This window comes from Neopelma chrysocephalum, unplaced genomic scaffold (assembly GCF_003984885.1).
Source record: "Neopelma chrysocephalum unplaced genomic scaffold, ASM398488v2 Primary Assembly neopelma1_96821, whole genome shotgun sequence".
NCBI classification, from domain to species: Eukaryota; Metazoa; Chordata; class Aves; order Passeriformes; family Pipridae; genus Neopelma; species Neopelma chrysocephalum.
Window position 1 is genome coordinate 632,994 of NW_020925465.1, and position 26,494 is coordinate 659,487.

The 26,494-nt window shown below is 38.7% G+C and overlaps 2 protein-coding genes across 4 annotated transcripts in view; both read right to left on the reverse strand.

Annotated features, from left to right (window-relative positions):
• Window positions 1-4,442, reverse strand: part of MCCC2 (methylcrotonoyl-CoA carboxylase 2) — a 34,404-nt gene extending 29,962 nt beyond the window's left edge. Inside the window, exons 1-2 of one of the 3 annotated variants that reach the window (XM_027670246.1) lie at window positions 4,252-4,442; window positions 157-223 (exon numbers count right to left, since the gene is read on the reverse strand). In XM_027670246.1, the coding sequence (XP_027526047.1) occupies window positions 157-223; window positions 4,252-4,383 (199 nt within the window). In that variant the 5' untranslated portion in view covers window positions 4,384-4,442. Of the gene's footprint in view, window positions 1-156; window positions 224-3,859; window positions 3,877-3,950; window positions 3,972-4,251 lie in introns of those variants that run through there. The other 2 variants (XM_027670247.1, XM_027670248.1) reach the window with 2 other exon arrangements.
• Window positions 4,443-6,561: 2,119 nt separating this feature from the next.
• BDP1 (B double prime 1, subunit of RNA polymerase III transcription initiation factor IIIB) overlaps window positions 6,562-26,494 on the reverse strand; it is a 47,789-nt gene continuing 27,856 nt past the window's right edge. The window contains exons 26-42 of the mRNA XM_027709686.1: window positions 25,878-26,095; window positions 24,171-24,561; window positions 21,206-21,304; window positions 20,880-20,916; window positions 20,368-20,451; window positions 19,692-19,718; window positions 19,485-19,605; window positions 18,370-18,521; window positions 17,564-17,705; window positions 16,789-16,975; window positions 15,486-15,546; window positions 13,741-13,930; window positions 12,130-12,346; window positions 11,191-11,233; window positions 10,032-10,323; window positions 8,527-8,755; window positions 6,562-8,183 (exon numbers count right to left, since the gene is read on the reverse strand). Of these exons, the coding sequence (XP_027565487.1) occupies window positions 8,055-8,183; window positions 8,527-8,755; window positions 10,032-10,323; window positions 11,191-11,233; window positions 12,130-12,346; window positions 13,741-13,930; window positions 15,486-15,546; window positions 16,789-16,975; window positions 17,564-17,705; window positions 18,370-18,521; window positions 19,485-19,605; window positions 19,692-19,718; window positions 20,368-20,451; window positions 20,880-20,916; window positions 21,206-21,304; window positions 24,171-24,561; window positions 25,878-26,095 (2,619 nt within the window). The 3' untranslated portion in view covers window positions 6,562-8,054. The remainder of the gene's footprint in view (window positions 8,184-8,526; window positions 8,756-10,031; window positions 10,324-11,190; window positions 11,234-12,129; window positions 12,347-13,740; window positions 13,931-15,485; window positions 15,547-16,788; window positions 16,976-17,563; window positions 17,706-18,369; window positions 18,522-19,484; window positions 19,606-19,691; window positions 19,719-20,367; window positions 20,452-20,879; window positions 20,917-21,205; window positions 21,305-24,170; window positions 24,562-25,877; window positions 26,096-26,494) is intronic.

The window sequence follows — 26,494 nt, forward strand, 5'->3', positions numbered from 1 at the left end:
CCCCTCACAGTAAGAGTGAGCTATAATCCAGCAAGTATGCTGTATCTGAATCAAGTGATTAATGAATGACAGTTATAAGGGAAAAATTACAAAGAACAAAACTGCTTTTTGCACCAAATTAGTGAGTTTGGTTTTTTATTCAAAAATGATACTTACCTAATCTGATTTTTTCTGCATGTTCTTGTAGTTCAGCTACCAGTGCTTTCATTCGTTCATAATTTTCCTGAGAGGGGAACAAAACAGAATTTTAAGTTCAACCAAGAGTGACTGTATTAATTTTTAAAAAACAAACACAGAAAGTACAAGACTAACTTATCTTCCAAATCTAATTTTACCTTGTTAAATACTGCCTCTATATTGTCTTTAAAGTAATAACATTGGTACCTATGTATTGGCTTCTCTCAAGCATTTAATAAACACGCTTCACAAAAACTGAGAGTGTGTTAGGACAGTAAAAGTCTAGTTCTGAATTTAATACACTAAAATAGAACTAGTCATTACAGAGTGCTATTTTTCAGACTTTGTTTATTCTTGGTATAGGTTGGTTTACTTTTTAAAGCTAATTATGTAAAAAATGGGGATTCAAATTAAGTGCTCTTATGTCTCTTGCAGCAAAGGATGAATGATCTAGACCAAATGGAATTTGGTAAACACTTTTTTGATTCTTCTTCTTTAGGTTGAACATAAAGATAAAACAAAGCGGGCTTTTTTTTTTTTTTTTTAACCAGTCAGGTCTTCTTACCATTATATCTTCAGAAAAACAAAGACTCATTGTTCTGAATATGAGTGATCCAGTACTGAGCTCATCATTTCTATCAGAATTATCCAAAACTTTGTGTGCTCATTACAGCAGAGGTTTTTTTTCCAATTTCTGAGGAATTTGAAGGTATTAGTCAAGCTTAATTTGTTGGGTTTTTCTGCAGACATATTAAGAACTATATTACCTTTTTGAAAAATATAACTGCAATAAAAGAACATGCTGCATAAGAAGACCATATTGCCTTGTCTAATTGTCATTTAGATTATGTTTGAGTCTACTTTGACAGAAAAAAACACCTGGTGACTCTTTATATTCATGTATACTTCAACACTCAGACTTAAGGTTTCCCCTAGAAGCTGTGAACGTTGCAGTTAAGGTTGTTCAGGTCAGTCTTAGGCAAGATACAAAGCAGAAAGAAAATAAAAACATGTACAGCGGGACCTCACATTCTGTTTTAGATATATAGTGACTTTCAAAAGAACACATTTCTCCCCCTTTGTATTTGCTACAAATAGATTTAAAATACTCTACTGAAAGCTAAAAAACATATACAGTCAAAACAGGTCTGAGCAATTTTATCAGCTCGTATACACAATTAATACATAAGGTATTAGAGGTATTCAGACTATACCTACAGTATTCAGAGGTCATCCAGCAAGATCAAGGTAACCGAAACACTGAAATCCAACTTTTGTACCTCTGTTGGCTCTTGGGAACAGGATTCCCCAAGTACAAATGAGTGCCATCCCTGGTATGGTTCACAGCCTGCACTTGTATGAACCACCTAATTGTCTGCCAACACCAAACATGGGCAAGACATTGGCCTTAGTTAATGAAATCTCTCTGATGCAAGGTGCCCCCCTGCAGCCCACACGACTGGGGACACAGTAGGTCACCAGGCTTCTCCATCTCCTCCCTCCATTCCTTTTAAGACTGTATCAGTATGTCCATCAGATTATTCCCCTTTCAATCTATTTCTTTTGATAGCTTAATTGCCCCTCTCCCTGCCCCTCCACTGCTCCAACACCTACCTCTAAAACTGTCTTCCTTCCTGCTAACCTGTGAAATCACACTGCAATGACCCACAGGCAGTTTTACACTGGCATAGCATCCCAAAACCCCAAGAACAAAACAAGTCTCACTTTGTTATCTTGACTATGCTGTTCCTGTAAGAGACTATACAGTAACTGGCCACACAACCATGTGAAGCACTGAAGAAAACAAAACCTGCCCTTCCCAAAAGACTCTTCTTTACAAGCTAACTTTTTTTCCCCCGTGAAAAATCTGTAAATCAGCCATTGTAATTCCATATCTCTAAAAATCTGCAGTTGTCACAACCACCCAACATTATTCTGTGCCAGCATTCAGCTTGTCTGGGTGGGTCATTTAGCAACATAAAATATTTTCCCTGTTTCTCCTTCAGCCTGTTTTCCCCAAATACATTTCACCTTTTGCGCACAGTACTGAGCTTAAAAACTCGCCTTTAACACAGAAAAAAAAAGTAGCTAAAAAGGCAAAGGATATTAAAAGAGGAATAGCAATCACAATCATAGGCTTCTTTACTAGATCCTGATTAACAACTAACTGTAGCTACCTTAGCTACTCTATATGAAAAATTGTGAAAGACCTTTTTAGATAATCTATAAAAAATACTGTATACACAAACATTTGTGTTGCTTAAATCCACTTAACCTTATCATGATCTTTCATGCCTTCAAACAAAACACATCATCATTATACTTTACCGAAAACATGATGTTCTGAAATAATTTTGAATACGGACAGAAAAGACTCCTCTCAGAACCAAATGTGCTAGTTCTACCATGTATTTGAGGGGTCTTCATTATTGTCATTAATTAATGACAAAAAGGCCAGTGAAGTGGCACCAAGTTCTTTCTGGAAACTGGCCCAGCAAGGGCTATAAAATTCTGCTGTTAACGTGAGGGTTTCTACAGATTTTACAGCAAATTCAAGAACTGAAACCTAGACTAATCCTACAGTTACTCCATAAGCTAAATTAATTACTCCTACACCTGCAAAGGGGCTCTAAGAGTTAATCCCTGAAATCTTCAAATACACCTTCCTTCCTTTTCCAGAATTTAGACTCACTTTTAAATTACCTTTTTTACCTATCTGGTCTGAAAGACAGTTTACATTATGAAGGCCAGCCTGTCTAGCTGAATTCACAGCTAGAAAGGCAAACACTGGCTAAAGAAGGCAAGACCTTCATCACTATCTTGTGTTTGCACTGTACTACTTTTATTTCAAGTGGTTAAGCGCCTCACAGCAGGGACCTCAGCATTTTGTGTTTGCAAAGCACTACTTGCACTTACATTGTTCTCTAAATTATTTCTACCAAATACTAACAGTATTACCTATTTTACCAAGCCTTGCTTTCCTTTTGAGGTTGAAAGGTACACAGACACAAATATAAATCTAGTGACAGCTGGGATGAGTAAAGACCTTTATTAAAATACCTTTCGTTGGTATGCAAAATATGAATACACACATGTACATATGTATACACACACTTCAAATACACAAGCTTTGTATGTACACACACATGCACACACAGACACACTCTGAAAGTTCACAGGAGTTTCAGTCACCTAACTTCTGTCCCAAATCTAGTTTCTGCAAAAAAAGCACAATATCAAACACAGAACCAAAGGAGCCATTTCAGTAAGAATACATGTTGTCGCTCCACCTGTTGTTGATGTTTTACTTGGAATACATACAAAAACAAATGCACGCTCTCCTATCAGTTTTGATCCACATCTAAGGCCCTGCTTTTCTCAGCCTTAGTGTAAACACGATTTTATCTGAAACATGATAATGTTAATAAAGTCCCATTAAAAACGAACCAACTTACATCAGATACAAATACTGTTCTCTATTTGTAAATACAAGTGGAATTACACCTAATCCTCCTCCTCAAAAGATGTTTACGAACGCATGTCCCTGACGGTACAGCTATTCCACCTATTTCCAACTCGGGAATCAATTTGCAAACACAAGGACACGTCCAACTTTGAAACCATCAGGCTCCATCCTCAACCGCCTGAAAACTCCCCGTCTCCACCTCAACTAGCACGGTACCGATCAGCTTAAAACACAGCAAGTAACGGCCTTCTGATTAAAAAAAGTGTAAAAGTATCCGTGACGAGGCCGTCGACCGGTACAAACCCACGTTCATTTTACACGGCAGAGCTGCACGCTCGGGCTGAAGGAGACGAGCAGAACTCGGCGTTTAACCCGCGTGAGGCGGGAGAGGGGCTGGGACCCCGGCCCGCGGCGCCGGCACGCCCTGGCCAAGCACCAAATGGCCGCCGCTCGCACCAGCGACTCCATGGCAGCCACTGCGTCCCCACCCGGAGCCCCCGCCCCCGCGCGGGCCCCGCTCTCCCGAAGCCGCCCGGCAGCCGGGGGAGGCCGGACCCCGCCTCCCAGGGCCGCCCGGGGCTCCCGCGCCGCCGCCCGGCCCGCCGTACCTGGTAGAGCGCGGAGCTCGCGTCGGGGGGCGACCCCACCGCCGCCACCGCCTCGCCGCGGTATCCGCGGGCGAGCAGCGGGCGCAGCAGCCCCAGCCAGCGGCCCGGGAGCCGCGGGGCGCCCACCAGCATGGCTGGGCCGGGCCGAGCGAAGCCGAGCCGACCCGAGGCGAGGCGAGCCGACCGTCCCAGGCCGCGCCGCTGCCGCCACTCCCCCCGCCGCAGCCAATGGGCACAGCGGGGCCGGGCCGAGCCGCAGGGCCTGGGCCCGCTCCCCAGGACCTGGGGGCAAGGGGGTGCTGAAGACCGTCCCTTGGAAGAATTTCGCGTAGGATTACATGCTTGTGCAGCCCAGGAGAGCCCCTTGGCCTTCTCAGAAACTCTGTTATACAGTAATAGGGACAGAGCTTTTTAGAATCCAAACTTCCTGGTCGAGTTGCTTCCTTGTTTGAACGCTTTGCTGTTCTCCAGCATTCCAGTTTAACTTTGTTTAAATCACGGCCGCTGTATTTAGAGAGAGATAATACCGGGGAGTCTGATACCAAGTAAATTAAGTGCTACTCTAAAACAAAACCACAGGACAACAATGTCCCTGTTAAACTACATTCAGCTGGTTACCATCAGGCCAGCAGGTCTTCATGCACCCTGGTGTTGCAGCCCAGACTTCAGCCTTTCCTTTAGCCCACACTTAGAGAATCACAGAATTGGAAGGGACCAACAGGGACCATCATGTCCACTACTGGCCCTGCACAGGACCATCCCCACAAGTCACACTGTGTGCCTGAGAGTATCATCCAGATTCTTTACGAACTCTCAGGTTTGATGCTGTGACCACTTCTCTAGGGAGCCTGTTCCAGCACCCAACCACCCTCTGGGGGAAGAACCTTTTTCTAATATCCAACCTAAACCTCCCCTGACACAGTTTCAGGCCATTCCCTCAGCTCCTGTCACTGGTGACCATAGAGAAAAGAGATCAGTGTCTGCCCCTCCTCCTCCCCTCATGAGGAAGTCGTAACTGCAATGAGCTCTCCCCTCAGCCTCCTCTTCCCCGGGCTGGACAGACCAAACGCCCTCAACCGCTCCTCACAAGGCTTCACCTCAAGGCCCTTCACCATCTTCACTGCCCTCCTTTTGACACTCTCTAATGGCTTAATATCTTTCTTGTTTTGTGGTGCCCCAAACTGCACACAATATTCAAGGTGAGGCTGCCCCAGGTCAGAGCAGAGCAGGACAATCCCCTCCCTCCACTGGCTGGTGATGCTTTGCCTGATGCCCCCAGGACAGGGTTGTCCCTCCTGGCTGCCAGGGCACTACTGACTCAGATTCAACTTGCCATTGACCAGGACCCCCAGGTCCCTTTCCATGGCACTGCTTTCCAGCATCTCACTCCCCAGCCTGCCTGTACATCCAGGGTTGCCCCATCCCAGGTGAAGGATCTGTCACTTTCCCCTGTTAAACTCCATATGGTTGGTGATTGCCCAGTCCTCAATTTGTTGAGGTCTCTCTGCAGGGCTTCCTTGCCTCTACCGTACTATGCCTATGAGCATTTAAAAACTGCAACTGATATTCAAAGAAATGGAAACACTGGTAATAGAAAATAATTTATTCACATAATTTACACACAGAATGGGAGTACTTTCCTTGAAACAGAAAGTTCATATGCAATGATACAGGATGTCAGACAACTCTAAGCAAAGCAGTCTTATGCCACATCTTTGTAAAAATGCTACTCAGAGGCATTGAGATTTCAACAATATTTTCTTACAACCTTCATCATTATAGAACTTTCATACACAAAACAGAACACAAAACTGACCTACGTCTATTCAAATTAAAATTGCTCTTTAAAAAAAAAAAATCTAACAAAGTGCATGGAATTTACTGCAAGGAAAGAGAAAGCATAGCCCCAATTAACAATTCAGATAAGGCACCATAAATCTTAGTAATGAAATAGTTGATTTTTTCCCCACCTTGTAATCTGAATGCAAGCTAAAATGTATGCAACTAAATGTAGAATGATTATCCCCTCAGTACTCACTCAGAAGGTACTCACAGCAACTGTTTCATAGATACTCCCCACAAATCTGTTTTTAGGCTCTATGAGTGCAAGTGATAAAAACATGCCACATGTATCAGGAAGTAAGTAAACACTTGCATACTTAAAATAATATCTACAAGATATACAATACGTAGTTTTATGTATACATAAATCTATTTTATAATGTACAGTAAGACTATTTAGATAAACATTTCAAGTTAAATGGATTAGGCAAAGTCAAGATACCATCTGAACAGAAATTGTTGGTGCTATTGGAGGAGTTTTTTTTGGAGGGTGAGGTGGGTTGATCATATGCTTTCAAATAAGTTACTTCACACTGGGATCATTAGTCCCTTTTCTATCACCTCAAGGAATACTGCTGACAGTGACATTTCATTGACAGAGGCCTGCTAATATATCAATTTGCAGTAACAGTAGCTTTTATATTTTTCCTCACTGACAAAATTTGAAATAAATTCTGAAAAGACAAACATTCTCAAACTTACTCAAGTCTTTCAGAATTAACTACATACTTATATTATTTACCTGCCAGTAAACAATTACCCAGTTAAAAGCTGATAATAGATTTCAGTTTCACATTCATAATAAATAATTTATTTTGCAAAAGTATCTGCTACTATTAAGTAACAGGAGAAAAATTTAAACTATTCAAATCTACCCACTCATTCTTGTGCAAGCAGGAGTTTCCAAGTAAATACTGAATCTGTCAGTGACCACCTGACACTTTGACACTGCATAAACCTCATTACCTCATCACCTTGATGAGGTAAGTAAAAAAACTAAAGCTACACTGGAATTTTATAGCAAGTTACAGTACAGGTAGACGTGCAACATGAGAAAACCCTTCAAACTGAACTGCTTCAAAGCAGCAAATCCTCAAAACAACAACATTGTATAGTCATGGTTTAAATCCAATCTCTTTGTGCTTCTTTGGACAAGGGAAACCAAGGAAGTCAACAAATATACAAACACCTACATGTAAGACCAAGAAAAAGAAATGGTATTGATCACTTTGTTTTCCAATTTAGAAGAAAATTAGCATTTATACTAGGGAACATCCATCTCTTCCTCCCAGTGATGAACACTGCAAAGATTACCTCATGTTAATGTGTTTTAGTAAATGGTGTTGCCTAGTTTTCAATACATTTTTAAGGAACCAATCCCACCGAGCTTTTCAGGTTGGGATCTTTTAATTTATGTAATTAAAAACTGTTAAAAAAAATACATAATTTGGAGATTCTAATAAAAATATCTGCAGTGCTTAACATATCTACGTATTTACTACACTACTTCCAGTATTTGCATTCTGATCTTCAGAGATTACACTCTACCTAAAAGGTTCATTCCTCCTAATATAACATACTTCACAAAAAGAAGTAAAGAATTTGTATAGCCAGTACCAAAAGCTTTAGCATTAAAATGCAAAGGGATATTTGTTACAAGATTAAACATTATTTCATTGCACTTTCCTGCAAGGTAGTCATGCCAGCATCTAAACAAGTAAAACAACAGGTCAACAGTCTCTAGTACGGTCCAATGACATCACTATAGTGGTTTAGATTATGTCAACATTTTGAAAGGATCCAGGTTGCTTCAGAAGAAATCCATTTCATCTTTATGGTATTAATTAACAACAGTATTATTGGCTGATAGTAAGTGTGGCATAACAAATGTCAGAACAAAAAAATCCTCTTTTCTTGTTGCAGTATATCCTGTAAACCTAGGTTTTTATAAAACCCATTTGCTATTCTGAATCATCCACTTCCATAAAGATGTCACTGAAAAAATACTCAGAGATTCTGGTTGGTTCTTCTTCCTTCTCTTGATCTTTAGCACAAAGAGGTGCCTTCTCAGATGAGTTGTTACTTGGAACCTGACAAAACAAGAAAAGATTGCTCTTAAGAGTCTTAATCTCTGTGTGTGTAAGTATAAATATATTTACACATATACGCACTTGAGCTTCCTATTTACGTAAGAAGTTTCGACAAAAAAACCTCAGAGTTTACTGAAAATGGGAAGCAACGTCACAAATGGGATACACGTAGAGAAAAAACAACTTAGCTCCCTTACAAGTTTCTTAGATATGCACAAGTCAGAATTTGTTCAAGGGAGCAGATCTCTCTCAAACGTGAGCGCTACATGTGCAACTACCCGCTCCTGAAACACCTAATTTGCTGTTCTTCACATCTCAAAAATGCATGGGTGTTCCAACATACCGTAACTGCAGCATCAGCAGCTACATGCTCATATTCCACAAATGTAGAGGGAAGGGAACAAGTTTCCCTATCACACTTAGTGGAGGGAGTGGGTTTCTTTAGACTTCGTTTTGGAGTCACAGTTTGAGGCTTTTGGATCTTCCCTCTATTTCCTTTGGTATCTTCTGCAGATTCAGAACTACTTTTTTTGCAAATTAAAGATAAAAATCCCAATGGTTTTCGTCCACCCCTGTTCAAAACAAATACAGTCAAGATGTCATAGGATTGCTCCAAAGAAGGAAGATGTAAATAGTATTGCAGAAGTCCAAGTCATTACACAGAAAAACAATACACACTTATGGGATATATGAAAATTGTAAGAAAAAACCCAAAAGTCATTCTGACAAAGGCTTTTGTATTCCTGAATATTCTGGCACAAGAATTTTTTGAAGAGTTACAGAGACTCTTGACAATTTTCAACCCTGAGAACAGGAAGCTACTATTTGATATTAATCCACAGCCCATAACAAGATACTAGACCTTCAGAAAGCGATTCCAACAGGGATTGCGGCACACTCCTAAAGACCAAACTGAAAACAACGTCCTTCATGTAATCAATGGAAAAAACCCTGATTCCCAAGGATGGGGCCACAGCAGACGACTCTAAACACCAGAAAGAAGACTATCTGCTGTAGGGTTTCAGGCTACTTATAGCATCAAACCCAGTACCAGGAAGTCGCGGCATTGAGGAAGGTACACAGAGCACTAAGGTATTAAGAGTTTACAAATCAGAAAGCAAACTTTAGGGCAAGGATTCTGATGTTAATGCATCATTATCCAATTGCTGTAGATGTCCCCAAGTACAAATAGCCAGTATTGGTACTCACACAGGCAAAATGAAAAAGTAAATGACAGGATCAGAAGAGGACAGTGCAGTACCACAATCAAAATCAGTGAGCACAGGAACAATAGAGAGCAGGGAATCAAACACTTAAATAAACATTATGGAAAGGTATATTTAAAAAAGTCAAGTCAATGGATAGATAAAAGGAATATCCTCTAAGCTGCCACGATTGAAACTCCTTTGGAAAAATGACATGTCTTAAGTTAGTCCTAAAAATCCAGTGTGCTGAGTACTATACCAGTAACAAATCTTACTGGCAGCACAAATACCAAAACACATGGATGGGTATATATCTCACAACATAAGACTTAGGTAAGGAAAACAAAAATTATCCTAAGTCCCTATCATAGCCAATGGATGTCTGCCTGACAAGAGGCATCTGTCAATGTCTAAATAGACAGACAGTATGTCAGTAGTGTCCCTTGTCAATATGGTCATTTAATGAGTAAAATAATTCAAATTTCAATGCAGACAGTTTGATCCTTTCTAACTTGCAGGAGAGTATAGATACTGTAACTCTTAGCCATGTAAGTCACAAACAATGATACTGATAAAATACTCAACAGGGAAACAAGGGGTTTTTTTTACAGAACAGGCTAACAAAACATTATTGCATAAATACCTGAGTATTGGAGTTTTTGAAGATGATGGGCTTCCAGTATATTCCAACTGTCCAGATTCATGCACACTGTCCTGCTTTCCTTGTCCTCTTATTTCTGCTATTCTGTTAGAGGTTAATCTAGATATCACCTCCTCTTCCTGTCTGGATGCTGAATTTTCAAGTGGTGCTTTCCGTAAGTTCTCCAAAGTCTCAGGCTGGCTTCTCTTAGTGAGTTGTGACATAGACTCAGACACCAATGCAGAGGTAAGTACTTTCTCCTTTGCTGAAGGTTCTGTTTTTCGAAAAGGATTCCCTGTAAAAGGATTTGAGTCGAAGACTTCAGTGATAACATAAGAGCCCAAAAGGCGCATGTGATATTAAGATGGCTTGCACCATGGCAAGAGAGTGGCTGAATCTGTGTTCAGGTTCTTTTGTAGATTATGTTTTTAAGTCACCACTAAGAACTAAAAGTTCATGGTCTACTTTTAAAGCCTGTAAGATCTTAGAGATGTTATGGGGAAAAGCTGATAGAAGCATGGTGTTAGATTTTACAGCACACTCCTCCTCCTCTCATCCTTTACAGCACACCATAGAACTTAGTCAAGTCATCTCACTGTTTAAGCTTCTACAATTTCCCTTTAAAGTCTTTTTCAGGGCCAAAACGTTGTTCTCCAAGCCCTTCACAGGCTCAGATCACTGAAGATTGCATTGTCAGCAATTCTGCTTTCTCTCTGATTTTTCAGAGGCAGGTTAGGCTTTCAAACAATTATTTTTTTTAATAGAAATGCAAAATAAAATAATATATATATTATTTGGACATAGTGTGGTTAAAATGCCAGTTAATACTTTTGATTACTAGTGCTCTCCAACAGGTGGAAATATCTGTTTAGGAGAAGATAACATGTTTAGTCAAAAAAACCCCTCAAATTTCACAGACTACCTACAGCAATGTTTTTAGGACCATTATGAAATTAACAGCCAGTTGTGTAATCCAACATATCTACTTTATAGCTGAAAACAAGGAATGGTGGTATTACCATAGTATCAGGAAAATTTGTTTTCTACTTTTATGTTAGATAGTTTCATACAGAAATATTTAGCATGACAACCAGTATTAAATTGTGATGTGTTAAGCATTTACATTCATTATACTTTGGTTTATGAGTTTAAGTTTACCTACCAGAAGCTATCATTGGTGCATCTTTGGATTTAATTGAATAACCCTGTATTTAAAAAAAAAAAAAAAAAAAGTTATTTTCTCTATTGCTCTCAATACAGAAGACTATGAAAGTTGATAAATTCGTATCACAGATGTTCTAAGTTCTAAGAGTTCTAAGAACAGGAGTGAAACAGAAGACAGTACAGCATCATTCATTACTTAACTCATTTCCTGAGCAGGTTTTTTAAGGTGTTCTTATGACAAATGACTTGACAAGGATATCAAGATGAGAGATCAAAAGAAGGAAAAGGAATGTAATCCAGTCCTTCCTAGAAAAGCTGCCTGAATCATGTGGGGAATTACCGCCCATTCCTTCACACAATCCTAGCCTATTCACAAAAATCAACAGTAGCCATTGCCACAAGCTTGGTCATATTCTAAAAAGCATAGAAGGAAGCTGGAGACATGCTAGCCAGTTTTCACTGGCAGCTTGCTCTTTTAAACTAGTACCTGCTGTGTCAAAAATTGATAGGAACCTATCTAACAGCTTCTTCATGTAATAGACATGGTGCAGAATCACAACATCATTCAATGAACCTAAGCAGTTTGTCAATCATCCAATATAGCTGCAGGGTTTCCCCTCCTGCAATGTCATTGCCAGAAAGGCTATGCTGAATGAACCAAACAAGACATATCCTAGTCTGCCTCGTAGGAAGTCTAATTAAAAAAATCTGACAGCCCACAGATTCTGAAAAAACCTGATACTAAATAAATGAACACCCAAAAACTGTTGTAGAGTTCAAAATTAAAAGCAATCTATGGGTGTTGATTTTCCTTTAAGTTGTATAGGCACTACATATTTAAGCAAGTGGCACCGTTAAAAAATGAACATCATTAAAATGCTGTACTATTGTTATGCATTTACACTATGCACGAAGACTCATCACATTTTGATCTCACCTTACAAAAGGTTTCCAAGCTATCTTCCACTGCAACAGTAAATAGAGTTTTCTTGGCAGTAGGAAAATCACTCTCTTCAAGCTCAGCAGCTGATCGTTTCTGAGTTGTCTGCAACTTTGGAACAGGGTCTACTGATGCACTGTCTAATTGTTTGGTTTCCATACTGCTGTTTAAAGGTGTAGCAACTTCACCAGCTGCAGTTGTCATGGATCCAATGCTGTTAATATATAACGTCATTATTGTGACTTTACAAGAAGCCAAAATTTAATTTGTATAACATTTCTGTATGGAAGTTACACATGGATCTGTGGTGATACTCCTTCTCACTTATTGTCAAAATTAACTTCAAATGTACTATTTACTACCAAGAAAGATTTTGTTGTGCTATCTTGAGCTAGAGTTTTTCTAGTCATAATTGAATCTAGTTACTTCAGCTGTTCTGTTTGAACTCCACTTGATCCTTTCATAAAATGTAAAAATATGGTGACTAATTAAATGCCCTAGAAAATGTTAAAATACAGTATTATTTATAAGCACAGTTGAATCCCTGTACCCTGTATGATCTCAAAAGACAGTAAGACATACAGGGAAGCAGCAGAGACTAGGGAAGGAGAGTAAAACAGTAAGGGAACAGTGAGACAGGACATGTACTTCAACTCTGCCTGTCAGCAATTCTGTTTATAATCAGTAGTTCCACAGGAGTGAGAATTCTTAGGCTGTGTAACCAACGTTCACTCAAAGACCTTTCCTTTCTATAAGAGAATAACATTAGCATCTTATATCACAGGGCAAGATCCTCCACAATTATGTGGAATTGCATCACATCTCTAGTTATGATCTGAGGACTTACATTAGTATAGTAATAGGGGGGTTTTTTACAATTTTGCAACACTTCCATTCTTCAGAGTGTCTTTTTCCTTTGATGGTGTTATTTTTTTTTTCTCCCAAACTGACCAGGAGATTTAGTTCAACTATAATGTTGAAATAACAATTTTGAGAAGTACTGATTGTAAAAGAAACTCAAACCCTTTGCATCACAGTACGCAAACCAGGTATTATTCTGTTGAGTAATTAATTAATTTGTTTGCGTTTGCACCTCTTCTGCCTTTTGAACGGTACACAAATTCAAGAGAATGATAGCAGAATTTATATATACTGTTTGTCATGTTCTCCAGAAGACCATCCACATGAAAAATTTGGAAGAGCAATTAATAAACAGCTACTTTGCAGAACAGTTAAAGTACTGTAAAAATGCAAACGTGCTTAGATTTTTTCATTTCAATTTCTTTTCATTATAAGTATCCATGGCAGAATAGGCTCAGGATGGAAACATAACTTCTACTGAAAAGGAAGACTTGCTCTAAAGGATAAATCAGAATCAAGGTTGATGCCAAAATCCCAGCTAACTAAAACACTAATTTTAAATCACTGATGAAAACTTACTAGAATCTGATTAGAGCCCTTTTCACTTTCTTAATTCACTGACCAGTCTGTCAAAATTATTTCCTCTTGCATTTCTTCTTTTGAGAAGTTCTAATCTGTACTGCACATTCAAGGAACAATCAAGGTACACAAAAGGTGTTTCACTTTGATAAAAAATAAAGCATTTACCTTTCCACTTCAGTCACAGTTGTTTCACTTGCATTTATTGGACTGATAAGTATTGGGGCTGGTAGTAATGGTTCTGCAGTTTGTTCCAGTACAACAGATGCATCAAACTCTTCTGAGTCAACTGGGATTTCCACCAATGTTAAAAGGAATGTCTGTTCCTCCTCTGGACATCTACGATCATCGTTCACTACTATAATTTTTTTCAGGGGAATAAAGAAATATCAAATAACTATTACTCAAATTTGAAATTACGCTGTTGTCTTCATGGTCTTCCTACATGGTGTAATGAAATTTTAGGCACTCATTTCTCCATGGAAAGAGGCACTGGGCATATTCTTGAGACAATCTGCTTCCTTTCTCCTTAGATGAGATACGCATCATCATCCCCTGGAGCCTACTCATTGCAGTGGAGTCCTGATTACTACCCAGAATGAAGAGTATTAAAAATGCCTAGTAGGGATGAAGCTTTTTAAGTGGGTGTTCTAGCATTAAAGAAGATTAAATTTTAAATTTGCAGTTTAATTAAACTTGTGTCATGATGGTCAAATGGCCCTGTCTTTAATTTCAACTGTCAGGTATTAAGAGTTTCTTCTATAAATGGCAGGTGTCTGCTGCTTTGAAGGTAAACACAAGGATTTTTTCCCTAACTGTGGACAGGCAGAAGAGGACCTGAGAAGTATAGTCTTGAATTTAATAAATGAAAAATAGAAATAATTTAATCAACAGATAGACATTAACAGATAACTGCCAACTGCCATCCGTTAGAATTTAAGGAGAGAACATTTGTAAAGTTTTCAAAAGACGGAAAACAACAGTGGTGCTCCATTACTTAAGACAGCTCTCACTGATGATGTAAAGTTGTTATTCCAACCTCAACTTGCTTTGGTTCTTAATCTAATTAAATATGATTTAAGATGCTTCATCCCAAGATCCTGACAATAACAGCACAACAACAGATGTCTAAGAAGAAGTATTACCCCCATCTTTTGCACAAGCTCATGAGTTACAGCTTTGGAGTGCAGTTTCCATGTAAAGTAAGTACTCTGTGCTTCTGCCACAGTGACTATCCCATATATTAGATAAATAGTGGTTCCACACCAACTGTATTTCAATTTGTTTCAGGGAAAAGCAGACATCACATTCATAACTTTCATCCCATCTAATCAGTTAGGCATTAATCTGTTGACTCAGTACAGCTAAAGAAGGAAGTCTGATTGTTTTCTTCCTTATACATCTCATCTCCTTTCTCTCCTGCCCCACACTTGCACAGTACAACCCTCCTACTCACAACTCTGACAATAGCATTCACTTGGTATCTTCATGAGCAGCTCTAGCTCCCTAAACCAGTGGAGGACTGCATAGTTTCTCTCCCTTTGTCATGTTCAGTTTTTGACAGGTGAGTCACAGGCTCATAAAGGGCTCTAAAAACTGCTATACCTAGCATGAGGTAAGCAGCAGGAGCTCACAGCAGGCAGAGGGAGCAAGAAGTTTCCCTGCCAGTGATATTTAAACTTAATGAAGGGCTGGCCATTCCAAAAGTTTCCAAGTCTAGCTTGTGGTAAAGAAATATAATGATAAGAGGCTAGGGCAGGGAATGTCACTGTGCTGTGGGTGATTATTTTTGTTAATGAAAAAGATTGATTAATCACATCAATGAAAATACTTAAATTTTTTGTTCATCTTTGCATAATTGCAAGATATAAAAGTGTGGACTTTTGCTAACTTTGAATATTAGCACATTATACCTGAAGTTTCTTCTGTGCTGCTTACGCACCGTCGTTGAGCATCCTCAGTGCAAGCTTCATTCTAGAAACAACACAGTTGAAATAAAACAACTCAATAAATCTGGGAAATTAGGAAACAGGAAAGAAACAAAGCAAGTCAAATGCTCAAGAGCAAAACAAAAATCTAATCACATCATCATAATTGCATTTGTCAGCTTTCACTTCTAGGTGTTCTAGGTTGAAGGATATTAGCCTGACAAGGACAAGAAACACTGGGGAAATATAAAATTTATATGCAGCTCATTGTCTGTATTGATGATTTGTCAAAATAAATTTATACTTCCTACAGCACAACTCTGTCAGAGATGACTCACACAATAAATTGTTCAGTGGCGCTAAGGAAGCAAATTCCTCCAACTCTTACAAAACCACTCAGTGCCAAAGAAAAACACCAAGCTCTGCAGCTCATCTCTCCCTTCCCTTTTATGGCTTCTCCCTTTGCTAAAAACAGGAATACTCTACTGCAAATTGCCTTTTTTCATACTCTCTGTCAGTCCTGTAAGAGCCAAATCATTCTTGTACCTGATTTCTAATATGAAATCAGCCTTGATACACCAACAGGTCACACTGGGGAAACAAGATTTTATGGATCAGCTGTTCCACTGTAACTGCATGTTCATTGATCTCAGACAACACTGGAAAACCTGAGGGAACTTAGAATGAACCTTCCTCTCATGAAGAAATAAGATAATTCTCATTTATACTAGAACAGGGATACACAAACCACTGCAAAGAAATGGATGTGAAAGAGACACTGTTTGTCCATAATATATAAAATGATAATATGCATCATATATGTATACGTAAAATATGTAAAATATGTATAGGCAATATGATAATATACACAGCATAACAAAGGATGCAGTTTGTTTTAAACAAAGCAAATGAAAGCAACAATGAATATGCTGCATCCAAGCAGTAACATTTTAACTTAATTTTAATTTAAACAAATATAACAATAAGAGGTCACACTGAATAGTTACAGGAATCCTAGGTAACTTCTTCCATCAAAACTCCTTAAAAATCGCTCAAAATTTTGCCAGTGTATATCAGTTATTGCTGAAATGCTCTGAACAGTTTGCAAAGAGTAAGTTTGTCTGAGAGATTGTTTGGTTATGCCTCTGAAAAAAGGCCAGTTTCATACACTTCATTCACAGCTTAGGTACCAGGTCTTTAAAACAGGTGAGTACATTTGCACTGAAAACCTCTTCCTTTACAGAATTATAGAAACTGGACACTTCTAGACTGTAATTAAGTTCTTTACCTGAGTAAAGTTGATTGTGCATATATTGCGCTCAAGAGGACAAGGATTTTGCTCAGGAACTTCATCCACAGAACTTTGATTTGGACAATCCTCTAGTCCAAGGTGTGATTTTTCAGATTTTGGGGATGCAGTTACAGGTCTTATATCTCCTGAATTTCCACAAGTACCTCTCATCTGTTTTTCTGCTCTGTAAGGTATATATCTAGTTAGTTTGAAACCAAATGAAAATACACTGTGCATGTGCTAAATTCTGTGTTATGATTTATTTAATATGAAGCATATGTAGGTATAGAGAAGAAACAAGGTACCTGTTTAAAAACTACATCATTGTACTTAACAGAATGCATAATCTTGCAACAAGTCTACATGAAGTATTTCAGGAAAAAGTCTACATAACTCCAATAATGGAGACTTTCCTACTACAAACACAGCCAAGCAGGAACCCTTACAAGCTCATTAACCTTTCCAAATTGATCAACTTCCTAACTTTTCCTTTCAGATGCAGTTTTATGGAAGACAGTTAAGCAGCAAGGTAATTACGAAGTTCTGGAACAGCAAACATAAGTTAATGCTTTACTTCCAAAAGCTGTAGCACCACACACAAGACAGAAAAACCTTAAAAATTGAAGTCTCAACTGTACACTATCTGCATAAACATAAATAGTGTCTGTAAGCACACTGTTTCCATCACAGTCGCACACTACACCTGAACTTCAGTTGCATATTTTAAGAGACTGTAGGAATAAAGTCAATATTGACTGCTGAGTCTTCCTACCTCTCAGTTTTGTCTACTTGCTCGATAAGTTCCATACTCTGAGTTGCAAAATCATGAAGAACTGAAGAATCATCTGCAGCTGGTCTGATCTGTTCTAGTTCCACCTTCTGCATTTCTGCAGTATCCCTCACGGTTGTAGGATCTAAGATTTATAAGAATAAAAGTTAAAATAATGGGGTTTTTATCTGCATGTGTGTATATATATATATTCATTTGTTTCTTACATATAATCTTGCATATATTAAAGTAATGTATATGTGTATATATTAACATATTACAAAATTATTAACAATTTTGCTGTACATGTGCACATGTATATTTATGTCTTATATAAATAGGACACATACACATATCTCATCTTCCTTTTTTATGTTTTGCATTTTGCCATTGATGTGAAGATAACTAAGAGTTTGAAGACCACCTTTTTTGTAACTGCTTTAAGAATAGGAAAACAGTTCTTTCTAGCTCCTCTTCTACTTTCAATAGAAGGGAAAGACGGTATTAATAGAAAAAAATACACTGTATTGTGCTGCTATTTCTGTAATTTGCCTTCCAGTAATTTAAGTCCTTTCCAGGTAATTTCAGACCTGTAGAGAAAAACTGCTATTCAAATTTCATTTCATTTTATACTCAAAAGTGTACTTTTGTATAAAACTATACTACAAATGAGTACCCCATATGACAGGGGTGATGTATCATCTGTGAAAATGAATGCAAAGTGAAGACTCTCAGTTTCATTTCATGAACCGGTATCAGTCTATCTGAATAAACCATTTGCAGAACCCTAGGATAAGAATCAGGCTTACCAGTTTGAATTTGCTCTAGTTGTTCCACAAGTACATTTGTGTTAAGTAACTTCTGTGTTATGTTTTCATTGGACTTCAATACTCCAAAGGTTGGCTCAAGCTGCAGGAGTCTGTCTCCTGTCAGTTCCATACTATTCACCACAGGCAAAGAGCTATTATTGCAAGTAAAAAGAAAAATGCCATCAGTACAGTTCTTGATTTTTGACAGTGAGTGCAGAGAAGATATAAGAGATATGGAGTAGATCAGATAATGAACAGCTGAAATACAGGCTGCAGCTGGCAGAGGAGAAAGAAAACTATTTGGCAGAACAAAAAATAAAAATCATCTGGGAATTGATACAGGCAGGTATACTGCAAACTAGGGTGTTCCCTACCCAAAGGAAAAAAAAAACCCAATTGAAATATTTAAATAACAGGAGAAGATCAGAAATCTAACACTGATCATATGATAATAAGTTCTGGTTTAATAATATAATCAAACTGGACATAAAATATCTTGGATTATTATTTCTTAGAGTCATAGTAACAACTAATCTCATAGTCTGTTCAAGCAATCAACAAGTTAAATAGTCTTTCAAATAATACATAATCACCAGCAGATTTTTTTCTGAAAGTGTCCCATTAAGGTGTTTCATCATTCACAAATGCAAAATTATAGAAGCTAAAGCACTAAAAACCATAATGATAGAAAATCAACTGGTTCCTTGCCATCCCTTTGCTCTAAATCTTTGATTTACATCCCACAGCAGCAGTGACACTTAAGCAATTTGCCTTGCTCTGATTAGCTGTAGAGAACTTTGGGAAAATGAGCTTGGTAATTAACAGTGATCCAATATAACTTAGCCTGAATATTGTTTTCTCCCCCACAAGGGTAAACTTAATTTCAGGAGTAAAAAACAAGTTCTACATCGCCAAAAGTACATCCAAACATCTTATGACAATCATAAGAAAGAGGCAAGAGAGGTTTTTGCAGATTACATACCAAATTACACAAACTGGGAAACCTTTACTAAAGCAAGGCTGCTTGCAATTCAATAAAAATGCCAGAATGAACCTAGCAAAAGTAAGCAGTGTCAGAGGATTTCTCACTGAAGAAAATGAAGTAGTAATTTAACCTGGTGTCTGTAGCATCCTTCTCCAAATATTCTTCTATGCCAATTCTTGTGCCAGTGCTTTGATTCTCTACATTGATGTTGCTTCCATCCTCAGAAGGCAGCAATTTCTTGGTAGAAGTGCCTGAAGAAAGTAAATACTGACTAGAAGTTCTATTTTTTTTTTGGAGTAGTCATGGGTTACAAGGCTATTACCCACGTCGAACTCACCTTGAGCAGGTAACGTCTCTGTCCGTTCTGGTTAACAATAAACAGAATAGAAAAACATGATTTAACACACTCAGGTTTGGCATTTATATACAGCTATATAACTTCAAACCTCATTTAACAAAGTTTGTATTCTCCAAGGACGCAAATTCAAATCCCAGATAAATGCAGTCATAAATGCACACTTCTGATAGTAAGAACACAAAAACTAACATTCAAGCAATGAAAGTAGATAATAAATTCTAAATAAAACCTATAAAAACTGGAATAAACTTAGGTAATTTCAGGTAGTATCTAGTTAGGGAGAAAAAAGCTATGCTTCATGTTAAAGGTCTGAAAAGATCACTGAAAGTTACAGTCTTTTAATCTTGATCCCTTTCTTTGTGCAGTTTATGTGACCAGATCAGTTCAAACACGTCCTTCCTAAAACAGGTCTCAGAAACATTTTTCTAGCACAGTGATGCAGTTGGCCATATCCAATAGGGTGCCTGACTTTTTTCAGCCAACCTGCATTGGCTAGACCCACTACATCTTACAATCCAACAGGACTAAAAGCATAAAGGACTCTTGACTCCTGCTATGCAGTAACATGCAGAAGAGCTTTGCAGCCACTCTCCATCCCTCCTTAGGTGGACCCAGAAAGCAAAAGCAAGGCTTTGTTCCATAAATCAGATCATACCTTCAGGGCTTGTTTTTAACTGGAAATTTGGATCACCCATGGCAAGTAAAGTCATAGCAGCTTCAGTGCTTCCGTCGTTAATTCCTGTGAAGTTGTTCACACACATAAAAAGTCAAAAGGACATTAACCAGAAATCCACTAACCCATATTCGAAAAGCATTTGACACTACCACCAAAATAATGAAGTGGGCGTTTTTTAAATTGACCTCATTTGTGGATCAAAATGCTTGTAGACAAACAGCCATTCTCATCCAGTAAATTCAAACTACTGTAAAAACACTGAGAAGCAGCATGGCTGCCTTAAATGGTGTACTGGATATGGGTGGCAAGGTGTTGGCAGCAGGGGCGCTGCCCTGGGCACAGCCAGTTGCAACTGACCCCCTGCAGGACACAGCTGAACCTGTCAGCCAGGAGGGTGGCACCTTTGGAAAACATATTTTAAGAAAGGGGAAAATATATATATTAGTAGTAAGTTAACAGGAAATAGATGAGCAAGATGGTTTCATAGCTACCTTTGTCCACATCTGGATTTTCATGGATGGTAGTTTCCTTAAATACAAAGAAAAACAATATCAAAGCTCTACATAAAATGACTCTGCAATTTTACTTTAATGCCTACAGGAAAATTCTCTGCCCACAGGTTACCCTGGCTTTAAAGGGTAACAATATTTACCTTACATAGTTTTCCTATAGCTGTGCCCCTCATATCTGTGTGGGACGAGTTTAATAAGCTACACTGTTACATGCAGACAGGGCAATAAGACACTGTTGAAATAGCTTTGTATGTACTATGAAACAAACAAACACAAGACATTCTCACAGCTGTTGAGGTGCTTACTTTTTCTTCCCTCTGTACTACTGGTTGGATTGATGCAAGAGAAAGACCTTCAACATCAGTAGCCATCTGCATATCTGGTACATTCACAGATATTTCGAGCTGTGAAAATAATTTTAAAAGTATTTCAGTTCATCAGACACAGAAGAAAATCTGTCAAATGCAAATTTTTATAAACCTCATCTACTTAAGAGATCTTCAGCATCTAGTGGTATCCTTCCTAAAAACGGTACCTTCTGATTTGAGAAGGCATCAGTGGTATGAACTGGAGGCAGAACAGGTAGTGCTACTTCTATGTAAGGGGAAGCATCAGACAACTTAAGACCTTGTTTCTAGTTGCTCATTACTCCACCACACTAAGTTATGCAGTTGAGATCTTTCATGATGACTGTTTACCTCAAATGGGTTTTGTTAGTTTTCACGCTTTTTCTGCTTTAGAATTTTTCAGGAAGGAAAAACAGTTCACCCTTTTTCCAAAGTAAGAGAGGGAATAGACATACCCACACATAGCAACATACCCACTGTTTTACCTAATTTCCTTCTTCTTAATCACTGTCTTTTCACTAAGAAGTTCAGACATTTAACATTTTCAGCAATGAGGACTTGAAATTTGACAGAAAGCTTACAATATTTCTAAGTAGGTTTTCATGAAAAACACTGTTCAATCTGGGTTGCTTTCAAAAGCTTGCACTTTTACAGATACTTTCTACTGACCTATTTAAATTTTACAACAGCTGAGTTCTCAGGGATCTAACAATATCCCTCACTAGTACTCATGCCTCCTGTGTGTTTAATCAGGAAACTTGATTGTCATCCCCACACATAATATATATTCCCCATCTTTGAAATCCATGATTCAGCAAAAGTTTCCATGCAGCAACTTTGCTTCCCATTATTATTCTAGTCTCCCTTGGTGTTTTGCCTGAGCTTTAAATTCTCCTGCTGTTTCACCCAGTGAAAGAAACAGTGTGATTGAGGAGACAAAAAATAAGTAGTATTTCAATGGGAGAAGAGAGGAAGATGACTAGCAGTAGTAGCAAGTAAAACAGCACTAGTAAGCAAAAGCACTGGAGTGAATGGAAAGTAGTGATGAAATGGGGGAAAAAATAGAAGAATGTCTAAACCTTTGAGCATAACCCCTTTCAAGGCCTTGAACAGAGTCCACTATTCCCAAACATCAACAGCTCCCTGATGACAAAAAAGTACGCCATTTCCCCTCTAGTGACTGGTGTAAGTAGATACAATACCACATCTTGCTGCAGTCTTACAGGCTCAAGCTTTAATACCGTCTAAGGGTGCAAATAAAACACAGGCCTGCACTCCAGGCATTACGTTTCCAACTCTGCAAACTGTCCATGGAAATGTAAAAATATATAGCAGTTGAAAAACCTAACAAATACATAGATGGTCTCTCATTGACAACATCAGGGATTGAGGCCCATTGATCTCCCCATGCCAGACAGAGCAAGAACATCCCTGAACGGACTGCATCTCATGGAGGACCCACACTGGAACACAGGCAAGGAGTGGAGACCACCACATCCTCAAACTCTGCAGTGGGAACCAAAGCAACAAGGGCTTGAAATTTTAATGGATATACATTTAAACTTTTTTAGCCCATTATCTGAGTTGTAAGTTACAGTAAGAAGAATATGAATCAAGGGAAGACAAGCCTCACAAGAAACCAGGCAAGTGCAGCTGTGACCGATCTGACCTGGCTTTGGCACCCAAAAACTCAACACAACATGCCACGTCTCCTGAGCAACCACGTAATACACGGAGCCCAAGGTATGGACTAAATAACTCAAAGGACATTTGATGGACATTTTAAGGTTGGGGGGCAGGGCACAGACCAAGGGAATGATAGCCATGTATTTATCAAAGAACAGAAAGAGAAGCTGTGGCTGATAAAGATGTACTGGATAGCATAGGACCTGAGCATGACAAAAATGGTATGAAATAAAGGGTGAAGACTGTACTGGGTGTGGCTGGGATGAAGTTAATTTTCCTCATAGCAGCCCACATAGTGCTGTGTTTTGGATTTATAACTACAACAGTGTTGGTAACACACAAGTGTTTTTGTTATTCCTGAACAGTGCTTGCACAATGTAAAAGCTTTTTTTCTTATTCTTTTACCCAGCAAGGAGGCCAGGGGTAGGCAAAATGTCAGGAGAGCACACAGTAGGGCAGATGACCCAAGCTGAACAAAGGCATGTTCTCTATCATATGACGACACACTCAACAATAAAAGCTGAGGGACAGGAGGCGGAAGAGGAAGGCACTTGTGGTTACAGCATTTGCCTTCCAGAGTTACTCTTACACAAGACTGAGTCCCTCCTTTCCAGGAAGTAGCCTGACAACAGAAAGTAATGAACAAATTCCTTATTTTGCTTTGCTTTTACATGCAGCTTTTGCTTCATCTGTGCAACTGTCTTTATATCAATACAGAAGGCTTCTTACCCTCCCTTCTGATTTCTCCTTGTCCCACGGGAGAAGGGAGTGAGCAAGCAGCTCTGTGTGCCTGGCTGCTGCTGAGGTCAGCCCACTTGACAGTTAAAGTTTCTTGGCAATGGGGACACAATATACAGAAACATTTCCCTCACACCCTCATTTCCTAACATTCAAATATAAAATTGAAGTGCTCCATTTGATCCATCTGGGGCCTCAAAACACAAGGTAAGTGAGCATGGTAGTCTGTGGCTTATTCAATCCCAATAAACAAACTGGTGAGCACCTTGAAGACCTATACACAGTTTGTAAATGTAACCACACAACTGGACTCCAGACTGATGCAGTATTAAGTTCAGAACCTAGTATTTGTGCCAAGTAACATCCCTACTACTCTCAATAGCATGCTTAAATAAAACTGAACTGGGATAAAACCCAAATACTCAGCGATGCAATTAGAATAAAAGCTTTTTAAACAATCAGAAAAAAAGTACATATGCAGAAGTCAGGTACACAATACCTCCTCCATGGTTTCCTCTATCTGAACAGGAACAGGTTTTGGAGATCGAAGACCTACAGGAACAAACACTGGAGCCTTGTTCACTTCCTCAGGTGAAAAGCATTCATCTTCATCATCAAGTTCAAAGTCATCTGCCTCCTCATCCTCCTCCTCTTGAGAAGCCCGGAGGGTGATGAAGGTTATCTTTGAACTTCTGGGTTCCTTCCCAGATTTCTTTCTGTGTTTAGTTTTCAAACTTTTGCCTCTAGTAACACTCAATTTAGCTTCTTGCCTTTGATTTCCCTTCTCACTCCAATCAGCCTCACATTCAGAGGCAGAAGAAGCAGCAGTTCTTAGCTCCAACACATGTTTTGGCAGTGCTATCCGTTTCGATGATCTCCTGAACTGCCTTCTAAAGTACAGAACAAAAGCAAGTTTAAAAAACAATGAAGTCCAAGACATTCTGAAGAGAGGGGTACTACACATCAAAACAAATTCAATTGAAAAGTGAAAAGAGATAATTGTAATCAATAATGCAAACTATTTAATTCTTAACTTATAGTGACAAGCATTTAATCAGAAATCCTAATTTCTTCATGTATACATGAAGTACTGATTGTAAATGTGTATTAAGGAGTTTCAGAAATCTGCAGAAACTTGTAAGATACAGAATTCTTTGATTAGAAAAGGATGAATTAATTTTCATTTTGAGGGATGTCACATACTTTTTAAGTCACAGGAACATTTCCAGTCTTCTTTTGCTAAAGCTACACTAGAAACCCCAAACTATGATAGTTTTGCTGATCAGACTAATGTCTAGCAACTGCAACTGCTAGATGATAACTACTTATCTGCTCTGGTTTCTCAGCCAGCAAACTCTTCGATAATCAGTTGCTCACTGTTTCCCTTCTCAAAATCACAGGCACAACCACTTTTGAGTACCAAAAGTAATTGCAAACCTCCCCCAAAAAACATCTTCCTTGGTAAACTGGCGGAGAGTGGAAACAGATGGCAGCAGAGGATACTCCCAGTACAAAGTTTCTGTTTAGGTTAATCCCACAATTAACCTGTACAAACTGGGCCTGACCAACAATACTGTGATGAAATGCCTGCTTAAAGGGATTGGGGGGAGTAATGGGATATAAGTCTATTTGGCTTCAGGAAGGCTTTCAACAGCATTTTTGGACAGAAGCTATAGACGACCTTATCAACATCAGCAATACCATGTCAGGTGTGGTTTCAGGTCCCCTGGGTTCAGGAATGATATTGAGGAAATAGGGTCCAGAAAAGGACACTCAGGATGTCCTGAGCTTGTGGGACATGGCTACAAGAAGAGGTAGAAAGACTGGGATCCTCTAATCTAGAGAACAGAAGGGCTAGGGGTCCACAACTACATGGGGGGGGTAACAAAAATAACAGGGACCAACTAATCTCAGTAGCAGCAGATAATATACCAATTCCCCCAAATATGGGTACTTCAAAGTCCTCCCCTACAAAATCAGGAATTCCTGTTGAAACAATGGGATGGATTGGTGAGAGTGCTGGCTGTGTTCATTTTATGAGAGAACAAGCAGGGTAAGAGACATTGGGGTATCTGCATGTATCTGGCAGAGTTTAGATGGAAGACACATGGACTGACATGCTGCAGGAATTCAAATAACACACTGCAGAACTATGGCTAATAATTACTAATTAGTTGAGTTTACAAAACAAAATTAGTTGTTTTACCTTGTGAGATTGTCTGATTGTTTCTCCTCAGAGGTAGAAAGCTGAAAATCCTCATCTTGTTCTACTTGACTCTCACACTCTGAGGATATCTCTGGAGACTGGAGTGTAATATCCTGCCTGGTTTGTTTACAAGATGTTTCTGCAACATCCTCTGTAAAATTGTGTTTCTCTGTAGACTCTGAGAAGGATGCAGCTTCCACTATGTTACTGGAATTTTGCTGAAGAGAGGGGACAATTACTATCATAATAAGTGCCAAACATTTTTAACTGGTTTTGGTGACAAAAAGATTTCAAGAACTAAGTTTGAGGTTCTTGAAAACATGCCCAGCTGACATCTCTGATAACTTAGGACATGTATCCTCATTGCCTTTAATTTTTCCTCTATAGCAGAGGCTATATATCTATGATGCCTGAATTCCCAGTGCTGCTAGTAGTTAATAGATGAGGATCATGCTCAATTTATCAAGAGCAACAATTCTTTAGAAGCTGGAAAGACTAATAGTTTTCTAAAACTACCTATTAATTTAACGAACAATTTGCAGGAAGGAAAAATTATTTTTTTCTGCCTTGGGAACAAACTGCCATACTTTTAGCATTTAAATATTATTTGACATATG